Genomic DNA, 23,120 nt, shown 5'->3' with positions numbered 1-23,120 from the left:
AGTTAAGCGAAATAGCCAAATCACTGGATATGGGCTGGTAAAAATGTGAAAAAAGATCTTTAAACAAAAATGGCAGCCACAGGAGGTTGTGGATTTTGGCAGGCACAGAGATGATAAGTAATGAGTGATGAAAGGACAGTAAACTCATGTTACAACATGCTGTAATACTTAAGCAATAGCCTTTAGCTGCCTAACTGCCACAAAAGTGTGTGACTATATATAACATAAGCTACCCATTTAAGCAGCAAAATCCATTTTAGTGATTGTCTAGAGTGAGGAAACGGTGCTCTGTTTAACAAATATCCACTTTCTTATCCAATATGTAACTGTGTTAATTATGCTTGTTACTCTCTTGATGCCTGCCCTGTCTACCCTGACCTCATATCATCAAGTTTATTGAATTAGCATTTAACGAGACCTCTTCCAAGTCAAACGTGATTTGTTTTAAAGCATTCTTCAATGAACAGCCCACAGACTTGGGAAAAAGGACAGATCAAGAAGGGCACAAGAGTCTTCAAGAATCAAGGGGCACCTGAAAAGCATTCTCTTTCTCCCACCATCCCATTCTGATTAACAGCCTTGGTCTGCCTATAAAGAATGCTTTTCTCTCTGGCAACATTTCAGTGGCCACCTTCTTTGGTACCCTCACACCTACCTGTTCTTTCCCAATATACTCCTCCACTTAGTAAGGACAACATGATGAGGCATTTGGTGACAATTTCCCATCTCATGTTTGCCTCTGGTATGCAAAGCAGAAGTGGTGATGTGCAAAAGAAAAGCAGTAGGTGGGAGAGAGGTGTTCATGAGCATAACTCTCCCCATCCCCACTACTTTTCTACTACAATCCCTCCCCATGCTGCATTTTACTGAAAGAAATATTATCTGAATAGGTTTCCTTTAAATGAGGCATAGACCTGCCTATCTTCATTATTTTAAACAACTGAGAATGTATTATCATTTCCCCAAATTACACTAAATTTTATGGGAAACTTCTAGATGGTTAAGTATTATTAGCCTGGAACAATTATTGTTCAGAACATTACCAAAACTGGATAACATGCAGAAATAAAATAAGTGATGACACTTGGATTACAATCATACAAGATCACTTGCAAATACCAATCTTCCTTTTGGTCACCCACAAGATGTCTGATAAAAACTGCCAGGATTCAACGGTCTAAATAATGAAGATGGCTGGCAGTTCTACTTTAGGCCTCTTTCAAGATAAAATATTCAGAGAAGCATCCACTGGTAAGTAACGCAACCCTGAAGTCTCTACAAATAAGTTCAAGGTAACAAATTCTGTTCCCAGAAGCAGAATTTTGGAAACACTGAGCAAATTATTGAAGGACCCTTGATTGAAAACTTTCCCTGAATCAACAGGAATATCCAGAGGGCACTCTCCACATAATGAATATTGAGAACTCACCACTAAAAATAGCAACTTTATACAAAGCTAAGGTGATTTTCTCAATGAGTATACAATGAAAAACAAACAAACACATTCACATCCAAATATGTTAATGTTGCTTATATTTCACCAGACATCTACTAATTATGATGAATAAAAGTGGGGTATACAGATATGTAGGGAATCATGACTACTGAGGCAACCGGAAGGTGCCCCTCCCTATCATGATTCATTTTTGGTTGGTGAAGAGGCAATTCTGCTTTGCCATTGGAGTAACTGTGGGGCGGGACACCGTACTCCAAGGGAACACTTGTTCTATGGACAATTCATAGTCTGCTTAGGGTGCTTTTGGTTAGTGAAGAGGCAGCTGCACTTTGCATCTAGAATAAATTCGGGATAGGTAAGGAAAATTTGGCTCAAAGTACAAGCATTCTCAAAGCCCAATCCCCTCTTTACCACCATTTACTTCCCTGCTCCAGTGAAGAAGAAGAAGAGCTGGTTTTTATATGCTGACTTTCTCTACCTTTTAAGGAGAATCAAACTGGCTTACAATCTTCCTTCCCTTTCTCTCCCCACAACAGACACCCTGTGAAGTAGGTGAGGCTGAAAGAGTTCCGAGAGAACTGTGACTAGGCCAAGGTCACCCAGCTGGCTTCATGTGGGGAAGTGAAGAAACCAACCTGGTTCACCAGATTAGAGTCCGCCACTCATGTGGAGGAGTTGGGAATCAAACCCGGTTCTCGAGATTAGAATCCACCGCTCTTAACCACTACAGCACACTGGTGAGCAAAGACTAGCACCTGTGTTGCCTTCTGTTACCAGAGATTCCATACAGCTTGATTCCATACAGCAAGGTATATGCACTACCCTGCTCTGTACATTGTAAAGACGGGGAAGGCAAAGATCCAACCCTCACTAGATTTTCTACAAGGGATCCTTCCCCAACTGCCCTGCAATTTGGCATTTTATTTATTTAAAAGCAGACATTCTAATTTACAAACAGATAACAATAGTTGGTGCGCACTACTGGCTACTGTGATTGTATGATACTCAAACGATATCTAAAGTAAGAAGAAGCCATGCAGAAAAGCAACATTAATCTTCTCCTTTCAAAACCGGTTTCAAATAATTGACATACTCAGCCATAGAAACTAATAATATTTGGTCCAATATCTTGACACATAAAACAGCATTTTAAAACATTTTCAATTGCAACTGTACACGGAACAAAGCTCCTGTTCTGAACAGCCACTTCCATGTCAATCCATAGGCATACTACCATCTGAGTCACTAAACAACATTTAATAACTGCAAGAGTTCTAAAGATTCCACAGCCATATGGTCAGCGTCCTGTATATTCTGCAACCCTCACAGTTCTCCTAAAACATGTAGATTTTGCCAGTTTCTTTTAAACTGCTCAGGACTACAAAGTACCATGCACTGTAACCAAGAATCCATTGTCAGCAGTGTACTACAATCAGTAGCTACATTCAGTGTACACATTTAGGTATTCTTATACTCCCATTTGTTCACGCAACAGAATGGACAGAATGGACTTGACTCTCATTTTCACAATAAAATGGTAGCAGGTATTACTCAATGTAAAACAGTGAAAGAGCGCAAGTTATTGGTAAATGCAAATTAATATACAGTTTGCAATAAATAAAGCCACCCCTTTGATTTTATAACTTACTGAGAAAGCACTTTAGTGTTGTATACATTTGAGACTAAAAGCAAATGCTAGTGTGGCAGGTAAATCCTTTCAACCATTGTACCTAATGTCAAGAAGAGTTGGGTTTTATCCCGATTTTCTCTACCTTTAAGGAGTCTCAAACTGGCTTACAATTGCCTTTCCTTCCCACAACAGACACCTTGTAAGGTAGGTGGGGTTGAGAGAGTTCAGAGAGAACTGTGACTAGCCCAAGGTCACCCAGCAGGCTTCATGTGTGGGAGTGGGGAATCAAACCCAGTTCACCAGATTAGAGTTCACTGCTCCTAACCACTACACCATGCTGGCTTATTTTACCCCTTGTATATGGAACTAAATTTCACGTGCTGATTTCTTTCACAGCGATAGGAACTGCGTGTGCAGACTAGAAACATATTCATGTGTACACTACAATACACATTTAGATAGGAATTATCTGATGGGCCTGTATTTGCACTATGGGAATCAGAATTTTTTCACCTGTGCTTAAAATGGATGGTTGCACACAACCATTTCTTTATTGGGGCCAGCAAGTGCTCTAACAAAACATGTAACTCCAAACAAAATGGAACAACCAGCTTGCCTAATGTATAGCTATTTTGAAACAAAAACACATGAAGAACGCAATACTTCTTAAATCTACATCTTGTGTGATGCAGACATGGTAAACGATATATTACTAAAACTATCACTCTGCTCTGTCCTGAAACTGATAACATTTTCTACTTTAATGAAACTGATTACCTGGTTAAAAATTAAATTAAAAGACAGTAATAATCCTTCAAAGTGTTTCATATTTGATGTAATGTTTTCAATCTGCCAACCTTCCCCTCATTAATGTTCCTTCTCAATCCTCTTAAACCTCCCAAGATGCATAAAGCAAACACATCAAGAATCAGTCGACTTACCAACATTAGGAGTGCCAATAAGACTTGCTTAAAGAGCAGAAAAATATTAAAGTTTTTTGTAAACTTGAATTATTACCATTTTAACTTTTTAGAAAAGAACTCTGGGCCAGATACTTCTTAAATACTTACTCGGCTTTACAATAACTGAGGTAGGCATTATTTAATTATCAAACCTACCTTTTTAGTTTCAGGCTGAGCTTCTTCTTGGCAACACTTTCTGCAAAATGGACCAAGCTCACTTAAACCAAACTGGCTAAGCAGGTCACAAGAACTGCATAGCAAGTTACTGGAAAAGCCCAACTCTCTACATGCCTCTGATGATAACTCTGTTCCATATACAGATACCTAAAACAAAAAGGATACACGAGTCACTTAAAAACAAGAATCCATAACTATACATTACTCAAGTGCAGCACACATTGTTTATGAAAATTTAGCTCTTTAAGAGGCTGCATTTCTCATATCAAACAATGCAATTTGATGAGCAAAGAGCAATAGCAAAGAGCTCCTGCTATTTGGAGCATGGGATAAGAATGCCAGCCTTTCACATAGGTCCTTTAAAATATTATCTATCTTAAGAACATACTTTTGTATTATATAAATAATGTTTATTAATTTTAATCTGGATTTGATATAATGGTTTGATAATTTTTATTAGGAGACATGTATACATAGAAAAGGAGCATACAGAGAGCACAACTGAACTTTCAGTAGCTAAAATAGCAACAAGCATATTAAAAACTTATTTATCATACTTAAATGCTACCTATAAACATCAACAGGACTTTCATATTTTAATAATTATTAAAAAATGCAATGCTACACACTGAAATAATATCAGAATAAAAAAATACAGTCTTTTGCTTACTTCATGTACATTATGAAGAAGATGGACAGTTTCACAATGCTGTCATTGTGTTCTGGTTTGTGACAGAATTTTAAAATTTACATGGTATCATAGTAAGCCCATTATGACTGATTAAGCATACATCCAATAGTAAATTATTGTCCATAAGGAGCAAAATACTATGAATGGTGGCCAATTAAATTCAGAAGTAAATAAAAGCCATGAATAACTTCTGTTTTTGCTGTTCATTGTTGTTTCTTTTAATCCAGAGCACATGCATGCTAGAATAAACTAAGGTTATGCATTCTTTGGATAGGTCAACAAATTATCAGTTTCTTAACACTATAAAATATGAGGGAATATCTCCAAATTGTAAATTCTATCATATATTCCCTTTAATACATAACATAATTAAATTGCAAAATAAAAATATGTGCTTGTGTGTAAAGTGCGCCACTTGCAGTCAATTTATGACAACTCAGTAGGCTTTTCAAGGCAAGAGACTAACAAGAGGTGGTTTGCTATTGTCTTCCTCCAAATAATAGAAATAGACATTGCCTATAAAAATATCTCCACAAACAGACTGTACTAGGGCCATCATTTATTTGCATATCATGGTAAGTTGCTCATGATGTCTGGTTATTCCAATCAAGCACGTATTGTTTCATAATGAATATTAAACAGGCCTTCCTATTGATTGTCCCATTTCTCTTGATTGCATATAACTTGTTAGTTGACTGAAGTGCATGTTTACTTCAGAGTAAATGCTTCCGTTTTCAGTGAGTTTTACTCCCAAGTAATTACGTATTGGAAATATTGTCGAAGGCTTTCACGGTCAGAGTTCATTGGTTCTTGTAGGTCATCCAGGCTGTGTGACCGTGGTCTTGGTATTTTCTTTCCTGACGTTTCGCCAGCAGCTGTGGCCGGCATCTTCAGAGGAGTAACACTGAAGGACAGTGCCTCTCCGTGTCAAGTGTGTAGGAAGAGTAATATATAGTCAGAAAGGGGTTGGGTTTGAGCTGAATCATTGTATATACGGGATGCTCCCCCTTCCCCTATGGCTCTTCCCACCAAAACAGCCACGTGATGGGGGGGGAGAGAGCGGCCATCCCTCAGTTCTCGCTTTGCCACCATGGAGAGAAGATGTATGGAGAGTTTCTCCTCAGCTTTTGGTGAGAGATTCTGAAAGGATTGTGGTATGGCATTGTTTAAAAAATGTGTGTCCTGCGGGGCAAAGATGGCTCAGATAGATGAGCACGACAAATGTCTATTTTGGTTCTTGTAGGTTATTTGGGCTGTGTGACCGTGGTCTTGGTATTTTCTTTCCTGATGTTTCGCCAGCAGCTGTGGCAGGCATCTTCAGAGGAGTCACACTGAAGGACAGTGCCTCTCAGTGTCAAGCATGTAAAAAGAGTAATATATAGTCAGAAAGGGGTAGGGTTTGAGCTAAATCATTGTCCTGCAAAAAGTATCAAAGGTAATGTGCTAATCATTGTCCTGTAAGTAACAAGATACTGTGCTAATGAGGGTGTGGTATGTTAATATGGAACCATTGTATCCTGAAGTGATCTGTTAATGTGTGAAATCCAAGGCTAATCTGCATGGCTATTGTGGACTGTAGTGTTACTCAGTGTTACTCCTCTGAAGATGCCGGCCACAGCTGCTGGCGAAACGTCAGGAAAGAAAATACCAAGACCACGGCCACACAGCCCGGATAACCTACAAGAACCAATTAGGTATTGGGTTGCACAGCTGGAGACAGAAACAGCGGCTCGGCCTCTCCACATAGCCTCAACTTCCCACACAGAAGTTCACAGCTCCAAAAAACCCCTAACCTGAACGTGCTCCTTACCGCTTGCAATGCCGCCAGCAGCAGCACCCAATACCGACCCGGATCCATCGCTCCTTCCTTCGCTGCCATGTTGGCACTTAGGTGTCCGCCGGCACCACGGGTAAGCGATTGTTAGCCACCCCCATGCATTTTAAGTGTCTAATGAGTCGCCTGATTGGAGCGACAGAAAACAATTTTTTCAGGCTCTCCCATCATCTTCAAACAGAACCTCAACGTAATTTTAACTAAGTAGGTCCTTCGCTTTATCACTAGGAGACGTTTCATCCTCTCTTCAAGATCCCTCAACCTCTCATTGTATTCAGGCATAACAGTGAACACCACAGCAAGGGCCTATTCTTGCGCAGTCCACACGAGAGCCGACAGCCGTGAAAAGACAGACAAGGCGCTTGTCCAATCAAATTGCGAGGAATGGCAATTCTCTATAAAACAGCCCCTAACGCCTCGTAGAAAGACGGAGAAGCTTTCGGATGAACTTGTCCAATCCGCAAACTAGGCGTCAGGGAGGAGCATCGTTACGGCCCCTTCGGATTACGTGCGGAAGCGTTGGTCCGTGGGTTGACGGGGCGCCTAGCCAATGGCAACTGGAGGTGAACAGACGAAAGCCAATGGGAGGAGGCCGTTTGGGCGGAGCTTGCGTCCCGGCTGGTCAATGGTAGAGGGAGTGGGCGGGAGCGCGGCCGGGCGTTTGGTTGCTGAGCAGCCGCACGCAGACGGGTTGCTGGGCGGAGGGGGGGGGGAGCGTGTACGCCTGTGTCCGTTGAGGGAGGCTTGGTGCGGCGTCTCCCGAGGAATGTGAGAACCGTTGGTCCCGCGCGCGATCCCGCCCCCCGCCGGCTGCGTCCCCCTCCCCCCCCCCAGCTGAGCCTCCCGGTCGGGCCCGGCGTGATGTCGTGAGCCGCAGGCGGACGCGCGACCGGACGGGCGGCGCTCAGGGAGCGGCTGCCGCCGATGGGGCTGCTTCGGATTATGCTGCCGCCTAAATTGCAGCTTTTGGCGGTGGTGGCGTTCGGGGTGTCTGTCCTTTTCCTGGAGAACCAGATCCAGAAGCTGGAGGAGTCCCGCGGGAAGCTCGGTGAGTGGCGGGCCTATGTGTGTGAGGGGATGGTGGAGAAGCCAGGTAACGAGTCGAGGCGTGGAAAGCGCCTGTGCGAGGTTGCGCGCGCGGGGGTGGGGGTCATCCCGGCTCTTTTGGGTTTGGGGGCGCAGGTGTGCGTCGCCCCTTGATTTTTCCCTGTGGGTCGCCGTGTTCGTCTGTCTGCAGTAGTAGAAAAGGGCCAGAGTCCAGGAGCACCTTCAAGACTCACAAAAATATTTTCTGGCAGGGTAGGAGCTTGCGTGAGCCACAGCGTGATTTTTTCCGCAGAACTGGAGGGCGATAGAGAGAGGAGACAAAGGGAAGGAGGGTTGGGAGAGCGCAAACCCCGAACCAGCGTTTAGGGCTCGCAGGCGAAGCACCAGCCAGCCCACAGTGGCAAATGATGCCAATCCGTCTGGGGTGGTGGGCAGAAGAGACTGGCAGGCGGTCCGGGGGCGCCTTGCGGCGGCCCTGGCCTGTCGTGGGTTGGGTTATGAAACGAGCTTGGGGCTCTGGGGCGTGTTTGTGTGGGTTGTGGTGGGATTCAGGGGTTTCGAGCAAAATGTGGCTCTGCTCTGAGCGAACAGCGTCGGTTTCCGCGCGAACGCTGTGAGCAGTAGGCCTGTGATGGGCAGGTAGAGGCAGGGGAGCGCTGAGGTCTGGAACCAGTCCCAAGCTTTCCTTCTGTGAAACGTTTCAAGAGCGACTGCTAATTGATCCGCAGTGGACTGCTGTTGGAAGGGCTCTCCTTTACTGAAAGAGGTTTACAATTAGGTGCCTGTATTTGTGTTTATACACTGTAACGTATATGTAATTCATTAATGTGTATACAGGTGTGACTATTTTATTATCATTGCGTAAATAATCACATACTATGTATAAACATCTAAAAGTAACATGGTTCCCGAAGCCTTTGATTCCTCCTTTGCCCAGTATTTTACAGAGTGGCTGTTAAGGGTTAACTGTGCTTTGACATATTTTGTTTAATGAGTGGTTTTAATGGGGAGTGGTGTGTAAAGTGGCATTTCATTGTTCATTTTGTTAAAACTGAATACTTTGCCCAGTGAATGATGTTATTTGTATAGACCCATTAGCGTATGTAGTGTGGCAAACAATAATGTAGGAATTTTTTGGAGCCTTGAGTCTCAATGAATATTTATGCAGTTGTGCTAGGTTCAGGTTCTTTTCATTGTGCTCACGCATGCTGTCTGTTTAACAGTAATGCTCTTTAAATTTTAAGAAACTTCTCTGATTCATTTGAGCACATGAAGCTGCCTTATACTGAATCCTTGGTCCATCAAAGTCAGCATTTTCTACTCAGACCCGCAGCAGCTCTCCAGGGCCTCAGGCTGAGGTCTTTCACATCACCTACCTGCCTAGTCCCTTTAACAGGAGATGCCGGGGATTGAACCTGGGACCTTCTGCATGCCAAGCAGATGCTGGATTGCTTGTTTGTGTGCATTTTAGAGGAGTAGAACCTGCTTTTCCTTTTTTGCACTTTACCCATGAAGAACTAGGAGGAAAAAAACTATGCTTATCCTCATGTGACTCTGCTGAATGTGATTTCTCCCTGAAGGAAAATCAGATAGCTGTATGTACTTCTGTTCTTTAAAATGTGCGAATAAACACAAAAAATGTGATCTACCCAAAGCTCAACTTCCTTTGTTAGATGTAGTTGTGTATTTCTTTGCGCAAGATATGCTCTCTTTTTTTGGGGGGGGGGTACGTTTTGTTTCTCATTTTCCTTTACAAACTTGGAGTTTTTCTTTTGAAAGGCTGGGGCCAACATTTTTATATAATTCATTGGTTACCAAGTTTACTAGAAAGAACCCATCTTCAAGTGTGAGAGTTAACACAATGCAACAAGAGAGTCAGAGTTTGGATATATTCCTCACTTTTCATATAGATTTGTTTTGCATATCTGAATGTTGAGAATCAAAATAATGCATTTCTCTTTGCTTTAGAAAAGGATGCATTGAGTTTAAATCATGGATTGTCTCCACAGAAGACAGATTTTAAATAGGTTTCCCCGTCATATCCTTAGAAGTGTGAAGGGATGATGGAAGGGGGGAATCCTGGCAGAGGGGCTTTTTTTGATGTCTCCACATATTCCTGAATAAATATGCCTACTAATTGACTGCACTAGCAATTAAAACATGTTTATAACTATACTGCACATCAATGTTTGAGAATGCAACCCATGTCTCTCTTGCACTGTAGAACTTAGTATGGTTAGAGATGTGGAAAGTTTGCAAAATTTGCAAACTTAACAGTTTGCAAAATTAACATATTTTTGTCTGGTCTCTCTAAATGCAAATAAGGACTCTAAGCAAGATCACTCAGTTGTACACAACTTTCCAGGAGCAACTTTCTAGGCAGAATGGATTTTCATAGAATGGTATAGGTTAATGCTAGAGCAGAGTCATATTCATTTAAAAATATACTTATTGCAGATCTTAGAGCCAGGTGAGTAAAAAAGGAATCATACTAGTTGGGTGCCATTGTGAGATCCAGGATTGTATCTCTTGAATCCTGGCCTCCATGGTGTAATGTAGTTTCTACTCACAATTTATACGTGATATGTGGACTGAGTTAATGCCAAAAAGGGTGGGGGGTATTTAACTTACATTACATATCCCTTCTACCCTTTCTGGCATTAAAAAAGCACTCTTAACTCCCAATTCATTTTCTACAGGGCCATGGATTTTAGTTTTATACTTTAATATGCCTGTGTTAAATGTTGATTTCTTTTAAAGCAAGTTTATTTTTTACAGATTAACTTGCAGCACAAAAAATTAAATTGATTTAAAAACTGGTTTAAATTCAATTAAAAAAAAGTGGTCACCTACCCTACTTTAGAGCAATTTAATCCGACTGTAACTAGCTAAAGAAATAGTGGTAGCAACCATGCTTGTAAAGAAGGGATTTCATACTGTCATCGAAATCTTGCTGAGTTTTTACATGTTTTTAAGAAATATTTTGAAGTATGACATGTAACAGAAATTAACAGAATGTGTGTCTTCATACATTGGTTTGTTGTGTTAAGAGTCCGTATGTGTAGTGTGCTGCCATGATAGCTTGTTGGGTGACCTTGGGCCGGTCACACCCTGACAGATTAATTTACCTCACAGGGTATGAGGAGAAGAAAATGATGGAAGCCACTTTGGGTTCCATTTGGGCGGAGTGTGAATTAAGTAAATTCATGCCAATATGTAATTTAGCAAACCAGTCACTTATAATTTTTTTTAAACCAGGCATTTATAGCTTTATTAAAACAATTATATAGCTGAAGATTATTTATGTTGTTACATGTAAATAATAGCTTGATAATTTTTTTTTAATTTTAAATGGAAAAGCATGGCTGTTTGACTTCTACAGTGACAGTAGAAAACAGAATCTTGATGAGAAACTGCTGATAGCACATATTTTCTGGATATTTTCTGATAGTACAGCATTCTGTGGTTTGACATGCTAGCAAGAATTGCTTTTGTGCTCAGAACAAGATCTTCTATTCTGTTTTGAATAATATGGACTAAGTGGCATATAGTCTGAAGAAAAATCCACCCTCCCTTGCAAATTGAGATGGCAGTATTTTTTGCATAGAGATAGTTCAGTCCGTCTTGAGTCAGTGATTTGTTATATATAGAAGTTGTTGCTTGATATTTTCATAATGTTGCCTCCTCTGCATTTCCAATTTTATTTTTGTTCTTGTTCAGTCACTTCTGTTAAAAGAACATTTGTTAAAAGCTGAAAGTTCAAAGACTGGTTTTAGGTACGGATCGTATTTAGATGTTGGGTGACAAAAGAGTGGAAAGGATTACTAAAGGAAGATAATACAACTTCTAGTGAGGCTGAACCAATTTTTTGTGTCTGCCTTCACTGTACAAGATATGGGATAGAAACCCCTTCCAATAAACTTTTTTTGGATAGGGTGTTTAAAGAAATGAGTCAAATATAGGTGAGACAAAGATCTAGGGCTAATAGACAAATAAGTAATAAATGATTTGGATGACATAACCCGAGACTCTCTAAGAATGGAAATGTGAAGTTGTTGATTTCCTAACAACCATATGTAACCTGTCATTAAAATCAGTCTTGCTAGTAGGAGACTGGAGACTTTAAAAGGCATCTAGGGCGGATCCAGGCAATTACTGGCTAGGTAGTATGGTGTCTACTGCAGGTAAATTGGTGGATACTGTTGATAAAGATAGAAATTAAAAGCATGTAGAGGAGCAAGCCCTACTAAGAAAGAATCAGCATGGTTTCTGCAAAAGGGAACTTCTGTCCTACCAACCTTTTGGAGAAACATGTGAGCCGGTAGATGTTCAATACTCGGACTTCCAGAAAAACTGGATAATGTCCCTACCAGAGGCTCCTGTGGAAACATAGCAATCATGGAATAAAAAGATTGAACTTTCTGTGAATTAGTAGCTGATTAAATGACAGCAAAGTAGAGGATGGAATAAATGGAAAATTCTCACAATGGAGGGAAGTACGGTAGTAAGGTCATCTGGGATCTGTACTGGTACCACTGATGTTTAATCTCTTCCCAGATGATCTGGAATTGGGATTAAAAAGTGAAGTGGCCAAGTTAGTAGAGAATAGTAAATTATTCAGGGTGGTGAAGGCTAAAATGGGGCTGTAAAGAGTTCCAAGAGGATGTCTTCAAATGAGGCAAGTGGGCAACAACGACATAAATGAGATTCAGTATAAATAAGTATGAAGTAATATCAGGTGAAAAACCCTGATATTACATATACACTGATAGGATCTGACCTGACAGTAACTGACCAGGAAAGCGATCTTGGAGTCAGTGCTGCAGGGGTGCGAGGTGAATTATGTTCAGAGGAATATTAAGGAAGAGATTGAAAATTGTAGTGTTCTTGCATTTGCGCCATAGATATATACATTTGTAATGCTTCTGTGGTTCTGGTTAATTTATCTTAAGAAGGATATTGCAGAACTTAAATGTAGTGCTGGAAAAGTGGAGATGACTTTTTCCTTTCCCTTGTACTGCTGGAACTTGTGGGCACTGTCTGAAAATGATGGGTGGTAGATTTAGACTTGCAAAAGGAAGCTATGCTAAGAGTGACTAGCATAGATGGCTTTAAAAGGAGATTACACAAATTCTTGGAAAGATTGGTCAGTGTTTATTGGCCATGGGAGCTGAATGGAACCTTCATGTTCAGAGTCCATATACCTCTCAATGTCAATTGTGTGTGTGAGTGTGTAGCAGAGTACAGCACTAGGGAGCACTGTGTTCTCAGGTATCTGGTCTGTTACTGTGAGAAACACAATGCTGGACTAGATAGGCCATTGGTTTGATCCAGGAAGGCTTCTGTTGTGTTCTTATATTCTTTTAATGCTAACATTGCATTTTGGTCAAACAATAAGAATACAAAGTCAGGGTTGGTGAACTTTGAAAAAAAGTGTATGAGTATCCATGGGTGGTTTAAATTTTATGTATTGGTTGTACATTTAGGCCACAGCCACAAGTTATCTACTATGTGGTGATGCTGTTGAGAAGATCACTCTTTCACTTTTGTCCCCTTTTCCATCTTGAGCTGTTTCTCCTCCCCCTCCCATTTGCATTCTAGATTGTAGTTGTGTTTCACAGCATGCTTTCTATTTGTTTTTTGGTGTTATGTAGCATGATGTGGGTGGAGTTGCAGCTGCTTTGTTGAAATTGTTGAATATGAGTAAAAGTATTGCTGCAATTGGTATTTCTATTACTGCACATGTGTTTATTGATGGCGATGAACTGTAATGTGCTTTTTTAGTGCACAACTAAAGAGGTGGCTTGTGTATAAGAAGATGAGCATCAGCTTTCTAAATGATCTTGATAAAGTGGTAGCCGTGTTAGTCTGTTGTATCATAATAAAGCAAAAGTCCGGTGGAACCTCAGTCTTTGAACATTTATATCAATATGAACTTTTGTGAGTCACCATTCACTTCAGGTATGTATGGAGGCTGAATACGAGAGGGAGAGGAGTTAAGATAGAGGATTAATTCTGTTGTGAGTCTTTCTGTTGTGAGTCTTTCAAGTGTAGATTCAGCATGTGGGGAGGAGGGAGAGAGGTGTGAATCCCATCATAAAACTTCACAATATTACCTTTCTGTATGTCTGAAATAACACAACACAAGCCTTTTTTGGCATATAAAAAGGAAGGACATACATTTGGATAAAACCGAGAACAAATAAATAAAATTGGATAAAACCATCCCAGATCAGTCATTAAGGAAAGATGTCTGAAATAGAACTATTAATTATAAATAATGGGTGATGAGAAAATTCAGAGGTTTGAACAGATAAACAGTAGTATGTCCAGGGAGGCGGACATGTTCTTCCCCTAGTTTCTGGATGTCGTGGTTTTTTTAATGTCCGGTTTATGTTAATTGATTCTGTCATGCAGAGACCAACATGTGTGTCCAATGTATACCATATAAGAGTATTGCTGGCGTATGATGGCATATATTCAATTGGATGATGTGCAAATTGATGAACCATGGAAGGCTCAGCTGATGTTAGGTTCCATAACAATATTATCCAAGTGTTTATGTGGACAAGTCAACATCTAGGTTTGTTGCAGGGTTTGTGTCTCTCTTGAATTTATCATCTTACGTTTCCTTAAATAGTTTGAGACCTGACGAATGTTAGAAAATGCAGGATTTTTTTCAGGTTTCCTACATCAAGTTTATCTAATACTTCTCATTTGAGAGGAGAATATGCTTACATTTGGATACTCCTTCCACAGACCCTGAAGGCAGGGTATTAGGTAATTTTCTTCCTGCCTCTGAGGAGAGGAGTACTTCCTGCTTCAGTTCTTGTTTTTTGCCTCCTTTGCACGTGTAGGACTTGGAGAAGCTCGGAGTTCCTTTTAGGTCATCATTTCTTTCCCTTCTGTGCCTTAACTGTGTTTTTTCTTCTCTATTGTCTTTGGTGGGAGGAATCTCCTTGTTCATCGTTTCCACCTCTACCTCTGACTAGTTGCCACAGAAAACATGTGGCTATGTCAGTTGCATCTCAGGTGGCTGAATTTGAAATGGCCAGCACACTAGCAGGTGGTTTAACAGGGCCAAAAAGATTCTGCAACTTTCCACCTCTAAGGGAGATCTAGAGCCTGGAGATGAAGATGGGGCCATGGAGGTGATTGATATCCCCCAAACCTTGGACGGTACCTTTTCTTTTCTTTGCTTTTTCAGTGAAGTTGTCAAGAAGGAATGGACTGAACCTTCAGGTCAGCTCTTCCAAATCAGACACACCAAAAAGTTATTATCCTTTCCAAGCTAATGTAGCCACATGGCTTTTCCTAGGGGGTTAACTATTTGGTGATACCTTGGGCAATATTCTTATAGAGACAAAAGATAAAAAAAGGCTATGCCCTTTTCCTTCAAGAAAGAGGAGAGGCAACAGAAGGTGTTTAACTCTCAGTCCTTTGCTACTACAGGACTCTATCCAGATTCTGTACAGACTACAGAAGTCCGACCTGGTCTAAGCTGAAGTCTTCCTTCAGGTCCAACTCTCAATCCACCTAGGGCCAAAACCTGAACAACAGAGACAACAAACCCTGCCCACAGTGCCCCTGACGCCAGGCCTCTAACGGTGACGGGCAGACTTCACCTATGCTGGCAGAACTGGACTCCATCAAAGTCCGACGCCTGACTACAGCACACTCTCAGGCAAGGTTATGCCATCGAGTTTGTCTCCCTCCCCCCACATGAGCATTTCTTACAATCCCAGTTTTAATAATTCTCCAGAACTACATCACACTCAATAGGCCATCCATCATTTCCTGGAGATTGGTGCCATAGAGCCTATTCCCTGTTTCATCAAAGGTGTTTACTCCATCTTTTCTACCATTTCAAAAAAGAATAGGGACTGGAGGGCCATCTTGGACTTAAAATTTCCTGGCAAATTTGTTGTATACAAAAAATTCAAACTGGAGGCAATTATAGTGCAATTATAGTGGGGAGGCAATTATAGTGGGGGACTTTATGACTTCTCTAGGCCTCAAAGAGGCCTAACTAGCGTTCCATGGGCTCAAGTGCACTCCAGCAGCCTTCGGTGGTTTTTACTTCCTCACCAGCAGTCGATTGCCCTCAAGCTCCACTGGAGACTGAAAGTCAGTCCACAGTTGAGAAATTCCTTTTGTTAGTGAACTGTCCCTTTGCATCTGATCGAAGGCAAAGAGATCCATCCAGAGGTGGACTGAGGTAGGAGGAGTACCCAAATGTCAGGATGTCCTCCTCTATATCAAATAAAAGGAACCTTAATGGTAAGTCCAAAAATCATGTTCTCCATTTTCCAGTATCTTTGGCATGAGTAGAGAATTGCACTCTTAAATGTAATCCTTTAAATATTCTTTTCCAATGGAAAGAAATGGTAAAATGCCCTCCTTCTCTCTCATGCTCATTCTCTCCTTTCATTCAGAATCTGTTCCAGAGAGGAATTTTATCACTAATTCCACAAACTTAACTACACTTCAATAAACTAATGTCAGTATCCAAACTGTTATTTCTGTGGTGGGTCTATAGCTTAGCTTTGTGAGAAGTACGCAGGTTTGATCCTGGGTATTTCTAGCTAAAGGATTTTAGGGAGAAAGGCTGAGGAAGCATTTTATTCCTGAGTCTTTGAAGATCTTTTACCCATCTGGAAGAAAATTTTAGATAAATTAGTTTTCTGACTTACCATAATGAAGCATCTTAATTTAACATGTGTTCATTTATGCCCCATGTAGTTGAAGTATGTCAAAAGAGAAGTCATTTGAACCTCTTTTTTGTCCCAAAATATTATCTGAAGAGCAGTATAGAAAATGTTCCATCATTGCTTCTCTTATACTTCCAGTATGATCACCTCTATTTGAATTAGGTTTGAATGAGGTCTGTGGAGATCTGGGTTGCTTTCTTGATGGCCAGTACTTGGAGGAGAGCAAGGTTATGTTCTTCATCTAGGTTTATTTTCAGTAGAATTTTATAAAACACTTTCTTCCATCTCTTTTCCCCATCCTCATATTTCATTTTAGAAAGAAGTTAGAATCACTTTAAATTTAGCAAATTTCTTAAATGGAAGGCTCTTCAGTGTACTCCGCTGTGGGCAAACAGCCTGGGCAATGTCAATATGTATTATGTGTGTGTGTAAATTGCTAAGTATGCATGGATTGTGCCACCCACTGGAAAACTGTGACCAGTCATGGCTGCCTTGTGCATAAACACCAATGCAAACCTTTAAAGACAGTGAAAATTGGGAGGAAAATCCCAAAGGTGACCTTGTTTAATGTTTCTTCAGTGAGCTTTATCCTTTTTCATTGTAATTCTGAGTTAGAAATAACAGTGCACATTTCTCCCAAATATATTGAAGAAACCTGTAAACAGCAATGAAATCTAGCCAGGGAGAATTAATGTAATGTATTTTATTTAATTTAGCTATGCTAATGCACTACTTTTGTTGAACCTCCAGTCAGAGTCACCAGAAAACACTCTCTACCTCTTAGTTTAAATGCTAAATTTATTGAAAGCGTTTAAACATATATCCAATATATTGATGCATTAAATGTTTTCCTAAAATTTAACTACGGGAGGTGCTCCATACTTAAATAGATATTGCTGTGGAATTCCACAGAAAGTTCTGTAAGGATATTGTAAGTTAAGCTTGATTTTAAATATTTTGTGTGTGTTTAAAACATCTGATTTAAAGCTCCTCCTTGTAACCTGTAATCTCAAAATAATACTATATGTTCGGTTGCTGTGAAATTTCACCTACATTTCTATAATGAAATGTTCTAACTCCTGCCTTCGTTTAAAGAAACTTCCATCTTTGCAGATGTGTGGTAGTTTTTGCAGATTTTGCTTGCTTTGGGTTGATGGAACAGATGACATAACTGAGTTTTGAGACTACTTATGGCATGGTTTGTGACTACTTGTGTGACAACTCATTAGAACGTTTTGTATGCTGCTGATTCTCAATCTTGTCTTTCATATATTGCTGCTTAATTAGTTCAAAACCAATCTGTTCCACATTTCTTAATTCATGTTTGGTTTCTCCTTTAAATACTTTGGCATGGATTATATTTGAAATGTCATATTGGTTTTAATTATGCCCATCTTGGCAAAATAGCTGTTTTTGACATTATTTATATTGCTGTAGATGTGGAGCAAGGGGCTGGGGGCTGGAGTTGACTGTGGGACACAGTGTGGGAGGCAGCTGCTTGAGGGGAAATAGGGAAAAGTTACACAAGGGCCTTTAGTGGTGATAACATTACATTAAAAGGCAAATATTGCAAATATGAATGTACAAGTGGGGGATGTGGAAGGACTTGCGGGGGGGCATCTCATTCCCTCCTCCACTATTCATTCCTTTCCTCTAAAAGCCCCCATAGCCTCCTCCTTTTTTCTGCTCCTTCGATCCACCAGCCAATTTACCTTTATCTGCCCCCCCTGTCTTCAGCTTACCTCCTTCCCTCCCCCTAGCAGCTTCTACCCTAAACTATGGCCCAGCTGCGCAGTGCGACTTCCATTTATTCTCAGCCTTTCTTTACATTCTCCTCCATTTTATTCTCACAATAATGCTGTGGGTTAGGCTGAAAAAACTGTAAATGGCCCAAAGTTACTCAGTGAACTTCCATAGCAGAGTGATATTTGAATCTGGGCTTCATAAATTTATGAGTCTTAAGACAAATATTATTTAGATATTGGTTTATTATGACAGTTTTTTACATTTACAATTGTTTTAATATAGAGTAATTTACAAAATGCGGAACAAAATCGAGACAGAAGAATATCAACCAGAATAAGCTTGGGAAGTAAAATAAATTGAGTATACATGACTATTTTTTTTGTATAGTTTGAAAGTTTCAATGAAGAATTTTTGACATGGTTGGATTTTGGATTTCGTTGTTTAATTTTGGATTTCAACTGTAACTTTATTTTCTTTTTTGTATTTCCTCTATTGTTGTATCTTATTAAAGTTAATAAAATTTAAAAAAGATCCTAATCTGAAATTCTGGCCACTGCACCATACTGGCTTTCATGGGGTGGCTGCTGTTGAACAGTAGCAAGCAGCTGGGCCTGCGTAAGTCATTCAGGTCACAAGATATCGAGTTGCCCCATGGTTGCTGCCAGACCTGGCCCCAGTGAATCCTCCTTCAAAGGCCAGAACACCCTCTAAATGGCTCTACCCTTCTCCCTACTTTTTACTGACAACAATCAAGGCTTGAAGGCTGGCAATACTGTTATGGCAATACTTCATTGTGATTTGCAACGACTTGAAATTTTTTCTCTATCCCACTTTGACGGTTTAAAAGGTTTGTGTTTAATCCAGGTTCATTTAAGAATGATTGCTTCAGATTCCAGGTGGCCCCCACTCACCTTCCAGCCATTGGAAGTAGCAGCTGTAGGATCCCAGGTCTTGGTTAATGGGAGGGTATTTTGACGCGAGAAAGGAGACCCTTGGCGGGGCCCCTACAAGGTTACAAAAGTGTTGGGGCCTTACTCGTATGTGGCACCACTCACCGACAATATAAAAAGCTACGTATTAATGACCTGAAAGAGTGGCAGAGCTGGGGACTTGTGGAGGGAACCTGCCACTTAGGGATGGAGCCCTTAGAATTGACGGAAGGCGAGCTGACGCAGAAGCCATCTGACAGCTTGCTAGCTGAACTACAGATTGATGAAGGGCTGTTGGCGGCTCATAGACAGCAGGTCCAAGAACTATTGCAGGGTTTGCCACTGATATTCTCCCTGACCCCAGGGCGTACACCATGGGTGTCCTATGTCATTTGGATCCCCCACCGGGACAGGTGGTGCGAACACCCTGGCGGCCCATATTGTGGCAATGCTGGGAGGCGGTCAACCAAGAATTGGAGAAAACGTTGTCCATGGGCATCATAGAGGCCTCCCCGAGTGCTTGGTGTAGCCCCATAGTATTGGTACCAAAGCCTTATGGGAGCATCAGATTATGCACGGACTACAGAGAGGTCAACAAGAGTGCCCAGTTTGATGCATACCCGATGCCCCGGGCCACCTCCTGATCGACTAATTAGGCGCTGCGCAATACCTCTCTGCCATAGATTTGACCAAAGGCTATTGCCAAACCCCCATGCAGCTGGGAAATGAGGCCTTCACAACACCAACTCAAGGTCATGCCCTTCGGTCGACATGGAGCGGCCACCACTTTCCAAAGGCTCGTAGACTGGGCACTGGCCCAATGTCAGAGCTATTCATTGCCCTATATTGATTACATCATCATTTTTAGCCCCGTCTAGGAAACCCACTTGCAACATCTTCAGCAGATACTGAAGGCCCTGCATGTGGCGGGGCTCAAAGCCAACCTGAGCAAAAGCCGTCTGGGATTCCGAGGGTGGGGGGGCTAAAATACCTAGGCTACATAGTAGGAAAAGGGCAATTACAGCCTCTGCCCAGAAAAGTGACCACCTTGGAGGTTGCACCACCCCTACGGAAACAGCTACATTGGTTCCTGGGGCTCATGGGTTACTATAGTAAATTCATCCAGCACTTCACCTCTAGGACTTTCTGCAGAAGGACCAGCCAAACCTCATCCGATGGATGGAGGAATAAGTGAGCGCCTTCCGAGACCTCAGACAGGTCCTCTTCCAGGGTCCCGTCCTGCAGAACCCTGACTTCCAATGTCCCTTTATTGCCCACATGGACGCATTGGATTTTGAGCTGGGGGCCGTCCTGGCGCAAGAGTTCGACGGGCAGGAGCACCTCATCATGTTCCTGAGTAGCAAACTCCAACCAGCCGAACAGAACTTTGCCACCATTGAGTGAGAAGCGTTAGCAGCTCAATGGGCTGTGGGGTCACTTCAATACTACTTGGTCAATAACCCCTTTTCCCTAGTCACAGATCACGCCCCACTCTTATGTATGAGCCAGATGAAAGACCATAATTCCAGGGTATTGAGATGGTAACTCTCTGCTCCCTTTTAGCTTTACCATCCGCCACCGTCCGGGAAAGCAATTGAGCACTGCCGACTATATGTCCCAGGTCTTTGAAGAGCCCCAAGGAGCCGACAGTCTTTCCTCCAGAGGTGTGTGTGTCTTGGGTTGCCCCTCCAACGCTTTTTAAAAGCCAAATGTAATTGTATGAAATTTCCTAGTGACTTTCCCACATACAAACTAAACTTGATGCCATTGTGGTGATGGTTGCTAATTGGCTCAACTACATCCACATCCCACGCTAAGTTGTTGGCAGCACCACAGAGTATTAAGTCCAGGATCGCCTCCACTCTGGTTGGGTCCATGACCCACTGTTCCAGGACACAGTCATTGAGGATGTCTAGAAATTGTATCTCTTTGGCTTGACTGGGGCATGCATTTATCCAGTCTATATAAGGGTAGTTAAAGTCTCCCATTATTACTAGTTTATCACCTTTGCATGCTTCCCTGATTTCATTCTCCATCTCTAGATTACCCTGAGCCTTTTGGTCAGGGGGCCGATAGAACGTCCCCAGTACTAAATTACCTTGGGGGCCCGGAATTGTTACCCACAAGGATTTTGTGGAAGAGTCTGCCCTTTTTTATGGTTTCTAATTTATTAGACAATATGCCTTCTTTGATATACACAGTAATGCCCCCTCCAATAGGCCCTTCCTTGTCATTTCTATGGAGTTTATAACCAGGGATTACTGTATCCCACCAGGTTTCTGTAATGTTCACTATATCTATTATTTCCCTTAAAGCCATGCACCCTAACGCCCCCATTTTTGCCTGGAGGCTTCTAGCATTAGCATAGAAACATCTCCACACTGTCCCTCTCTTTCGACTTGCCTGGCATGTGCCTTTGGGCATCCTTAAGTGGCTATCCCGCTTTACCATCCCCTTTCATGTCTACCTCATTCTCGTGTGGACAATCAGAAGCAATTTTTCCTTTGTCCACTTGCGTTGAATCTGCCCGAACCAGATGCTTCTCAGCTCATGTTGGCTTTCCCCTCAAAATATACCTCAATGAAACGTTACTAGGATTCAAGAAGTATGTACTAAGTAAAGAGCCAGGACTGCTCTGCATAGTAATAAGCAACCCTAAAAAACAGAGGATACAATTTCAAAAAATTAAAAGGGATTTAATCAATCACTTCATCCTGGAAGCAATGCTAATGTAGCAAATAGCTTCCTCAGGAGAAAACATCTATCTATAACTCCCTAAAAATAAGTTAGAAACAATTTAATTAAAATAATTAAAAATAAAAGCATTTTATGCATAAATAAATAAAAATCATACATACCAGTCCTGGCTCCAAAAACATACAGTTGTTTTCTTTACCTGCCAGACAACAAGTGTAGCCAAAATGCTAACATGGTAATGAATAGGTAAATGACTCTTAATAGTCTCAGTACTAACACCTGTGGTAACTAAAGATAACCACACAGTCAAATACCTTGAAGGAATATACTTCAGCATAGGGATCAAATTAGTTATATAGTGGCAAACAATTCCAGAAACCTAAATGTAGGACCACACAGATCTTAAAGTATTCCTGCCCAACTCCTTGTTCAGACCCATAGAAGCCATAGTCTTTAGAGTAAAAAGTCAAAATGTCTCTCACCTCTTGAATTATTGATAAAGTTTCTACTATGTAAGTAGTGAAGCTCTGGAATTTCACCTCTGTTCTTCTCTGCTGTATATCTGTTATCCACAATAATTTTGTTCCTTACTCTTCAACTAATTTTAAAAGTTTCACAGTATACTAAGCTTGTAGCTGGCAATGGGCTGGAGAGGCGGCGCAGGGCTCTGCTGATAGGCAGCCACTCACCACCTTGGCTGGCGGGGGTGGGACTCTCCCATGCCCCCCTCAGGCCCTGGGAGAGCGTGCCCATGGACTTCAGAGTTGGGGGGGTGATCTGAGTCAGATCCCTGTAGTCTCTGAAGTCCATAGATTTCTATAAACTGCGTGGGGTGGTGGTGGCAGGGAGGGGCCTGGCTGTACCCGGGAAAGGACGGGGGCTGGCAGGGAGGGTGCGTCTAGCCCGCGGGGGCCTTGCTGCGCCTGGGAAGCTGCGTGTGTGTGTGGGCCTCAACTCGTGGGCGAGAGAACAGTCCTCCGGGGGCCGGATCCGGCCCGTGGGCCGCATGTTTGACACCCCTGCCTTAGGTCATCTTGCGTGATGCAGGGGTTTGGACTGGATGGTCATTAGACCCCTTCCACTGTGTTAATTTAATTGTAATTCTAATGATTTTGTTAGCTGCTTTGTGCTATAAAGGACATTTAAAATATCTGAATAAATAGGACTTCTGCTCAGAACTTTGTTTTGTCAGTACATTTCATTTTGCTAATAACAGTTCTCAGTTACTGAAAAAATGTTG

The 23,120-nt window shown here is 41.6% G+C and overlaps 2 protein-coding genes across 2 annotated transcripts in view; one reads left to right on the top strand and one right to left on the bottom strand.

The window, feature by feature from the left end:
* SELENOF (selenoprotein F) overlaps window positions 1–23,120 on the bottom strand; it is a 152,934-nt gene that overhangs the window by 28,136 nt on the left and 101,678 nt on the right. Inside the window, exons 2-3 of the mRNA XM_056867631.1 lie at window positions 6,727–6,806; window positions 4,205–4,372 (exon numbers count right to left, since the gene is read on the bottom strand). Of these exons, the coding sequence (XP_056723609.1) occupies window positions 4,205–4,372; window positions 6,727–6,795 (237 nt within the window). The 5' untranslated portion in view covers window positions 6,796–6,806. The remainder of the gene's footprint in view (window positions 1–4,204; window positions 4,373–6,726; window positions 6,807–23,120) is intronic.
* The window catches only part of HS2ST1 (heparan sulfate 2-O-sulfotransferase 1), a 103,351-nt gene continuing 87,825 nt past the window's right edge, over window positions 7,595–23,120 (top strand). Inside the window, exon 1 of the mRNA XM_056867630.1 lies at window positions 7,595–7,798. Coding sequence (XP_056723608.1) covers window positions 7,675–7,798 — 124 coding nt within the window. The 5' untranslated portion in view covers window positions 7,595–7,674. The remainder of the gene's footprint in view (window positions 7,799–23,120) is intronic.

Source organism: Euleptes europaea, chromosome 2, assembly GCF_029931775.1.
Source record: "Euleptes europaea isolate rEulEur1 chromosome 2, rEulEur1.hap1, whole genome shotgun sequence".
NCBI classification, from domain to species: Eukaryota; Metazoa; Chordata; class Lepidosauria; order Squamata; family Sphaerodactylidae; genus Euleptes; species Euleptes europaea.
Note: the sequence above shows the minus strand (reverse complement) of the source record. Positions and strands in the feature narration are given on the sequence as shown.